Source organism: Euprymna scolopes, chromosome 20 (assembly GCF_053919585.1).
Source record: "Euprymna scolopes isolate OS-2025 chromosome 20, ASM5391958v1, whole genome shotgun sequence".
Taxonomy (NCBI): domain Eukaryota; kingdom Metazoa; phylum Mollusca; class Cephalopoda; order Sepiida; family Sepiolidae; genus Euprymna; species Euprymna scolopes.
The window spans coordinates 74,209,455-74,218,725 of record NC_136501.1 but is presented as its reverse complement, the minus strand read 5'-3'; the positions used below and the strand labels follow the sequence as shown (position 1 = coordinate 74,218,725).

The window sequence follows — 9,271 nt, the reverse complement described above, 5'->3', positions numbered from 1 at the left end:
TTCCTTAGAAGACCATAGTGCCATACCCTGTCAAAAGCCTTAGATATATCAAGGGCCACCGCTCTACCCTCTCCTGTTTTATCCAATGAACGGTATATACGTTCAGAAACTACAGTTAAGATATCTGCTGTTGAACGGGCTTGCCTGAATCCATATTGTTTGTCAGTCAGGAGTTTAGCAGCTGTTAGGTGCTGGACTAGGACTTGATTAACTAAGGACTCAAATATTTTGGCGAAAAACGGGAGGAGGCTAATGGGGCGATAATTTAGTGGGTCAGTTCTTTCACCAGAATTCTTGAAGACTGGTACCACAGAAGCGGTTTTCCAGCAGTCGGGAAAACAAGATTCGTTAAGGCATTTATTGTAAAGTTTGTACAGAACTGGAGCAACCTCGGCAGAGCATTTTTTTAATAGCACAGCCGGGATGAGATCTGGTCCACATGCTTTAGAGGTGTCTAGGTTTTTTATAATAGCATGTACCTGAGAAGGGGTGATTTTCAAATCGTCAAGTGTGGCGTCTGTTCGCAGAGGAAAATCAGGGAGTGAGTGGTGTACTGAGTTCAGTGTGGAGTTTGAGGCAAACCGACTGGCAAGCAGATTAGCCTTGTCAGTTGCCGTGCAAGCAACCTCATGATTGTTTGTAAGTGGGGGAATAATTGACTGTCCATTATTAACTATGCTGTTGTAGATTTTCCAAAAATCCCGGGTTCCTAATTTCTGTGCTTCGATGCGCTTTCTGGTGGTTTCAGAGTAATCTGACTTAGCTGTGTCTATCACTCTCTTACAATTATTTCTAGCTTCTATAAACTTCTGTTTATTTGAGCTGGACTTATGTCGGTTGAATCTGCGGAACGCATGCTGCCTTTGACAAATGGCAGCTGCACAAGCAGAAGTAAACCATTGGGGGGAGTGGGGCTTGCTATAGTATTTCCGTGCGGGAACATGTGCTTCAATAGCAGTTTTGAACCATTCAGTTGTCTCATTTGCTCACTGTTCCGCTGGAAGAGTAAAGATATTTTGCCATGGGGCATCTCTGATGAGCTCCCTGATGGCTTCCCAATCAGCCTTTTTGTAATACCTCGTTGTTTTGAGTAGTGGGTCTTCAGTTTTAGGGCGAGAATTTAGGCTGATTTCTACCATTATCACAGCGTGATCAGCATTCCCGAGTGGGCTATGGGCATTTGTTGTACAGTCATTGGGAACCGTTGTCAGAAAGAGATCTAGAAGTGAGGCATGTTGATCGTGCTGGTCTGGGAAACGTGTCAGAAATGTAACCAATTGAGATAGGGAATGAGATATAGAGAAGCTATATGTGGCGCTACCAGCTACGTCTGTGTGATTTGAGAATCCTAGCCAGTTACTGTGGTGGACATTGAAGTCACCAAATACATGTATTTGTGCGCTAGTATCAAGGGAGAGTGCTACATCTATGCTGTCTGAGACTTTGTTTATTAGGGTACAGTCTTGGTTTGAGGGAGAGCGGTAGAGAAAATACAAGTAGCTAATATTGTGTTGCATATTTAGTCTGAAGCACATAAAGGCCTGGCCCTCTGATTCTAGTTTTATTTCTCTAGTTAGGGGGAGGGTGTTTCGAATATAGACTCCAAGTCCATGCATATGTCTGTCCGAGTCCTTACGGTAGAGTGGGAGATAACCAGGCATGTTAAAGTGGTTAGAGGGAATGGAGGAGTGAAGGTTAGTTTCACTTAATGCTGAGATATCCGGGGTGTTTACAAGGAGAAATGACTCAACATCATCTAAGTTAGTTCTAAGCCCGCGGATATTAGTAAATGCAAGCCTCAAGGGAGGAGGCAGGTTGGTTTTCTTTGAGTTTGGTCCTGGTTTAAACGTAACTTTTGCTTGAGCTGTCATTTCATTTTATTTTAGTTAAAAGTTTCAGTTAGGGTGGATGAGTGAGGGGGTGCTGGACAAGTAGTTGTGCAGAATACCAGACATGCAATACAAGTAGACCATCAGCTGTCCTCACCCACAGGATTGTGGCCTCAGGAAAGCCCACCGGGGATGAGTGCAGGGTCTCTTTCCATGCGCGACATGGCACTACAAGCATCCCGATATTTTACAACTGTTGATGGAGCAGCCGCTCTAAGCGCTACCAAAGAGTTAGGGCTCCTGTACTATCAGTCGGAAACAGCAGCCAGGAACTGTCAATCCGGTACCCTCAATCCATTAGGCAAAGCCAGCCCAGTCCAACTGCACCGACATATATGGCACTGAAGCACCCCACTGTGTCCAGTTTAGGGGGATGGGATGTGGCGGGAGTGGGGAAAAGCGGCGTTCATTGCCCTAGTCAGGAAACAAGGTCAACCACTGGGTGATTCAGACGAGTCCCTGTGATAGTACCTCTACGCCTGGCCAATAGGCAAAGAAGGAGTATGAAAGCCGGGCGATAGACAGAGTCTATCTCCTCCTTAAGCAGTTTAGGTTTGCCAACCGGTGATTTGTTTGAGTCACCAGCTCTAGGAAGGTTGTCGTCCAGGACTGAAGAGACCTCCCTCCCCTAGGTTTAGTTTCAGAGTTTTCCTTCTCATAGACGGATGGCCTGGGAGGACCTACAGGTCCATCAGCTCCGAGGGGGTTCGCCCCGCGCCTGGGTCCTAATCCAGGTATTTTTGCAACCCCGCATGGGTAGTTAATATTTATTGGTTATTTAGGTTAATATCTCCTGGAAAAATCGGGCATTTAGGTTAGCTTCTACAGAAGATTTTCACTCCTCAAGTGTGGTTTAAAAAGGGCATTATTATGCTGTCTATTTTCATTTTTACTGAGAGAGGGTATAGGTAAAAATTCATGCAGTGGAAGCAGCTAAATTTGCTACAGTATTGGATCGAGAGAGACGAGTTAATGTATGGTTAGATATAGTTTTGTAAGTTTAGCAATGCATGGTTAGATATGGTTTAGTAGGTTTAGGATTAGGATAAAGTGTTAGAGTATGATCTACTTTCTATTAGAAATTCTGATTTGGTGCCCAAACCGGACATTTAGTAAGACTGAAAGATTAGATATGCTCAGTATAGAGACAAGAGAACATTTAATATGGAGTACAGTTATACCTGATAGATATAGGTTATTGCATATTCTGTAAGTATAGTTAAAGTATAGATGGATGGATAAGTAGTATTGTATACGAATGCATGGAATTTTAGACAATTTGAGTAAGTTGCCTTTAGACTACAACGAAGGAGAATGACTTCGCCTTTCTCTTAATATCCGGAAGTTTTTATTTCAATGAGTACCGGTTTAGTTTGTGTAATAATTATTGCAATACTATCTCTTAATAAAGAGATATTAATGGTTACTGTTCATTATAGATTACTTTAAGTCAATGTATTGAACTATGGCTAGTAAGTATTTACTTAGAAGCTTGGTTATGGGTTGGGAGTTATAATCAGGAGCATGCCTAGGAAATTTTAGGTGTTAATGGGTATCGATTTACGAGTTTGTTAGGGTCAAGGGCGGAGAGCAAGGACCCATCTAAGTTACGTGAGACAGATTAGGTTTAGTGTAAACTTAGGAAATAGAGCAGTTTTGATTTGTTAGTGATCAGGAGAAAGAGAATTTAAGTAAAAAATAATAAGGTTTGTCATGCAAAACAGACAAGGCAGTCATCTTGGAGGTAAAGTATCTATAGGAGGTACTTACTTAGTATACAAGCAGCAGTATTTTGTAGTTTTTAGAGGAATTTTAGGTACAATAGTTTCATGGCTTATTGCACAAGTCCGTAGTCAAGGTGAGGGACGATGTACTTCTAATATTGAAACTGGGTTTATCTAATTTTAAAAGTAGTTGACTAGAGTGTTATTAGGTGTTCTACATAGCTTAGGGATAGAATAAAGATTTAAGGTAATATTCAGGGTGATATAAGCAATTTCATGAGGATTAGATATATGATCACTGGATGTTGAACTGCTCAGGAGGATTCTTGTATCAATTAAGAAGGATGTCTTGGTGATATAAGATTTGAGAAATTAAGAGTCTGGGGATACAGAGAGTTTTGAGCAGATGAGGATTCAGTATAGGCGATTGTATATAGGTAACAAAGGTGGATTAGTTTAGTACGCACGTATTGTACATATCAAGTATACTGCTTCAGTTCAATCCTCTAACGCAAAGGAAAATCCGTTTGTATTTCGGTTTGCAATTTTGTCAAGAGAGGAAATTTAAAAATAGCTTATCTAATTGTTGATGATATCAGTTTATAGACAATAGTACAGACTGATAAATTGTTGTGTAAGGCATAAGAGCCCCTCATCTTTAGATGAGATGATGGATCACGAGCATAAATTCGGAGCAGGGATCCAGAAAGGAAATGGCAGTGTACAAGGAAGGGGGGCACTGATGTTTATTAACTTTTTTTTTTTTTTTCTTAAAAAAAAAAAAAAAAAAAAATTACCTTTCGATGGCTGATTATATTAAGTATCGTACTTAAATAAAGTTTTCATGTCCTCTAAATAAATTAGCATAATTTCTTTTTTTACCGAGTTTGTCTTTACTATAGCATTGACTTATTAATTAAATGACATGGCATTGTAAACTGCGAAATAGTCTATTTAAGTGGAGAAAAGTTATCGGTTACAATATATATATATATATATATATATATATATATATATATATATCTTCTTGGCCGTACTTCGCAAGCGAAATTCTATGAAGAGGGTTTTCCACGTCAACTACAGGTACACTTATAGCTGATGAACCCGATGCGGGACAAGCACGTTTGACCACAGCGGCTGCAGTCAAAAGTCACGCCAGGTTTGGGCTTGCCGCCTTTTCAGGTTGAACAGACTGCCATTGAGGCGATAGCGAATATAAACAGAATCGTCGTCGTCGTCAAGATATTTGGTCACCTGCTTGAGCATCATGCTGAAGAAGATGCTGAACAGTCGGTACCAGAACGCATTCCTGTTTTACGCCATTGTTGATGAGGGGGTTTTGAGAGGTTGTTATTTACTCGGACCTAACTGCTCTGGTTCTCACGCAACTGAGCTATCATGTTGGGGAGCATTGGGGGTCAGCTGAGGCGCTCCAAAATAAGCCAAAGCCCCTTCTGGCCCGCTGTATCATATGTCTTGTTCAAATCCACAAATGTTACATATAGTCTCTGTGGTTAAATACAATGACCCCACAACTCAATCTTCACTCTTCAATCCTGCAGTCCAATGCACTTCTGACAGCAATTGCTTCTGCCAAACAAAAAAGACACCCTCTCTCCCAAATACAGGCTTTTTATAGGACAAAACCGTCCAAAGTTATTTGCATACTCTTCCCATGATCTCTAGTCTATAAATAGACGCAGTGGCCATTCTCTTCTTCTTCTTTCTTCTTTCACTCTCTGAAGTGGGCGTTGCTAGTGGTAAAAGGTTTGCACGATTTTTTTTTTTTTTTTTTTTTACTACACGCCCCCATGATCATTAAAGATCATTAACATCTCATAATCCCGTGTCCAGATCGGCACATTATGTTCTCTTTGCGGTCTCTGCATCGGCACCGGTTCATCTTCATCACTCCCTGGCTCAGTACCACCATCCTCATCACCTAAATGGACCACACGCCTTAAATCTAAAACATGTCGTGACATTCCATTGACACTTAAGTTGTTTGGAGATTGCACTCCTGTTATCACACCTCTTCCCCACTGCGTTGTGCATCGGGCATTAGGCGGTTTCACCCAAACTTCTTCTCCTATTTGGATTCTGGCTGGTCCTTGATCATTAATTTCCGGTGACATGTCTCTAGGATGCCTCCATTCGTAATTAAAGATTGCTCTATGTGGTACTGTGTCATCTCTTTGCCCGACCTTAGGGGACATGTTGTACCAAAATGTGGCCTCTTCAGGCGATATTCTTCCTCTCTCAGCTATTGCTTTCACGGTCCGATGATGTCGCTCCACAATGCCATTTCCTCCAGGTCTGTAGGTTGCCCTGTAACAACTTTTAATCTTCTATTTTTTTAGCATCGTCTGAAAGATTTCTGAGCGAAAAACAGTGCCATTGTCCATTATCACCTCCCTTACTAGACCTCGTTCAAGCATCACCTTTTCTAATTCAGTTGCAACTGCAGATGTGGCTTCCACTCGCAGTTCCTTCCATATCGCCAGTCTACTTGGCCCACAATCAATTATTGATAAGTACGCTCCCCCTCGGTAGTGTGCTATGTCAATAGCTAGTCTCGTCCAGTTCGTTAAAACTCCAATTTCCCCAGGATTATGTATATTTGGGGCAGGATCGATCGATTGACACCGAACACAGTTCTTTACTATCATCTGAATTTCTTCCCGTTTTACATTCGGATCCACTTGCCTCACCAAATATAATGTTCTCTCCACTCCCATGTGATGCATGTCATGCAACTCTTTAATTTCTCCAATTCCAAGACAGCATATCGGCGCCTCCTCTTTCTCAATTAACCACTGTTTTTTTATCCGTGTTAGCGCATCTGCCTTGTTTCTTTCAGAAGGCACAAACACTGCTTTTATTTGCAGTTTCAATTCAGACATCAACTCTCTAAGTATCCCTAATCTCCGCTTTATTATCACTTCTCCGGCACCCTCTGTTCGTATTCTGCCACTCTCCTTCACAGTAGAGTTCACCCAACTGAGTACAGTGGCTTAATCAGTTCTTATTTCAATATTTGTCAGTCTCCATTTGATAGCTAAATTGACACCCTTTAGAACAGCATCTAATTCAGCTATGTTAATGTGATTAAAGTCATCACTTTTCCTCAGCCTAGTTGCATCTTCCGCCACCACACCGCCAATCTCGACAACCACGCCAGTTGCAACATTGCTTGCATCACACCAAACGACTCCTGTGCTCACTTTTTCTTCCCAATCCATTCCATTTGCTCTTCTTTTCACATAACTGCATGCTAATCAATCTTCACTCTTCAATCCTGCAGTCCAATGCACTTCTGACAGCAATTGCTTCTGCCAAACAAAAAAGACACCCTCTCTCCCAAATACAGGCTTTTTATAGGACAAAACCGTCCAAAGTTATTTGCATACTCTTCCCATGATCTCTATAAATAGACGCAGTGGCCATTCTCTTCTTCTTTCTTCTTTCACTCTCTGAAGCGGGCGTTGCCAGTGGTAAAAGGTTTGCACGATTTTTTTTTTTTGACTACAGTCTCCTGTTTGGTTCACGACACTTCTCTTGCAGTTTTCTGAGAACGAAGACCATGTCCGTGGTACTCCTGTTTGCTCTTAATCCACATTGCGTTTCTGGGAGGTGGTCTTCTGCGATGGAACGTATCAATCTGTTTAGAAGTAAATGGCCAAGGATTTTACCTGCGATAGAGAGCAGGGTGATCCTCCGGTAGTTAGAACAGACTGACATTTCGCCCTTGCTTCTGCACAAGGTAACAATGACTGCATCACGGAGGTCTCGTGAGAGTTCTCCTTGCTCCCAACAACAGACAAGGGGCTCATGGAGTCTGCTATGCAATGCTGGGCCTCCATATTTCCAGATCTCTGGTGGGATCCTGTTGATTCCTGTCACCTTTCAACTCTTCAACAGTTTTATGACCATATTGAGTTCTTCCATGGAGTGAAGTTCATCCAATTCCACTTTGGCTGACACTTGAGGGATGCGTAAGATTACTGAGTCCTGAGTGACCCGGTCAGCTCTGAAGAGAGCTTGGAAATGCTAAGACCAACTGTACCGGATAGATGCTCCATCCGTGAAGAGCGTCTGACCGTCCGCACTATGGGCCATACACTGTCTTGACGGTTTCATAAAAGCCTCTGTAGTCACCAGCATCTGCGTATTGCTGCATTCTTACATTTAGGTTGGATCACCACTCGTTCTTTAACATTCTAAGCTTGCGCTGGAGGTTGCTGCAGATGTGACGGAAGGCTGCTCCCCTCAGAGGACAAGACGGGCGAGCAAAGTTGGTCCGATGGGCTGATATCTCCCTCTCCAACAATTCTTGTAGTTCATCATTATTTTCATCAAACCAATCCCGGTCCTTTTTGGTGGAAAACCCCAGGACCTCCTCAGATGTCTGCAAGATGTCTGTTTTCAGTAGATCCCAGAGTCGTTCAGGTGAGGGAACTTCCTCTGGGTCGCTGATGTTTTTGAGCTTGGACTGCAAGCTTGCCTGGAAGACAGTTCTCACTTCAGCTGATTGTAGTTTGCTAAACTTGCATGTTTTCCTGGGTGCCCCCCTTTCTTGGTTTGAGTTTGGTGTGCAGCCGGATTTAGCAACGCACTAGGTGGTGGTAGTATAGCATTCTGCACTGGGCATCACTCGGGTGAGTAAGATATCTCTTTGGCATACTAGAATGTAATCTACGAGGATGCCTCCAGGTTGTCTTTAGTCAATCTTTTTGCTAGAAGATGATGTTTGTGATGACAAGTTGCAGCTCCATGCAAGACTCCAGCAGCAAACGCCCATTTTCGCTGCAGCTGCCAAGCACTCTTCTCCAGAAAACTGCATCCCGGCCCACTCTAGCGTTAACGTCGCCGAGGATTATCACCTTATCGGCTGCAGGGGTGCACCGCAGTACATAGCGCAGCTCTGAGTAAAATCTGTCTTTTTCTGCAGGTTCAGCTTGAAGAGTAGGGGCGTACACACTGAGAAGCGTAGCAATTTTCTTATTCCTCAGAGGGAGGCGCATTGACATGATGCGTTCAGAATGACCAGTTGGAAGGTTCCCCAGTGTGGAAGCGATGGATGTTCTGGCCAGGAAGCCGAGGCCCGAGAAATGCCCCTCCTTTGCCAGTTTCCCAGAATAAAAAGAGGGTGTATCCGGCGCTGTGTTCCTTCCATCCCCACTCATCTCGCTAAGTGCAACAATGTCGATATCCAACCTTGACAGCTCAAGTGCAATTAAAGCAGAGCACCGCTCAGGTTTGTTTTTGTCGTCTTTGTCTAGCATAGTTCTGATTTTCCAACATGTCAGCTTAAGTGCTTTTGCACCCTTAAAGGTGAGTGCATACCTTCCTTTCTTTGTAGTATTTCGAGCGCATTAGGAGATGCCCGTTGACCGCGGCAAGCCAACCGGGGGTGACGGAAACGAGCTTTTGTTAGGCCACATTTTCTAGGTCCCTCTCTTTGTGGAGCAAGCAATGGTGTCCCCAGATAAAGCTGCTTGATCATTCAGGGTGCTGCCGAGTGATGTTGTCTGCAGGGCCAACACCAGGCAACCGATATCCTGAACCGACTATGCTTCACTTTTCATTAAAAGTTTGAATATTCAGTGTATCTCATACAGTATGTGGCTCATTTCTCTGCTGGCAGCTTGATGCAAC

The 9,271-nt window shown here is 43.1% G+C and overlaps 1 protein-coding gene across 1 annotated transcript; it reads right to left on the bottom strand.

Annotated features, from left to right (window-relative positions):
* Positions 1-8,349: 8,349 nt before the first annotated feature.
* Positions 8,350-8,898, bottom strand: LOC145241610 (protein CFDP2-like). Its single transcript, XM_080104697.1, has one exon. It carries the CDS (start codon positions 8,896-8,898, stop codon positions 8,350-8,352), a length of 549 nt encoding a protein of 182 aa, XP_079960823.1.
* Between the last annotated feature and the right edge of the window lie 373 nt (positions 8,899-9,271).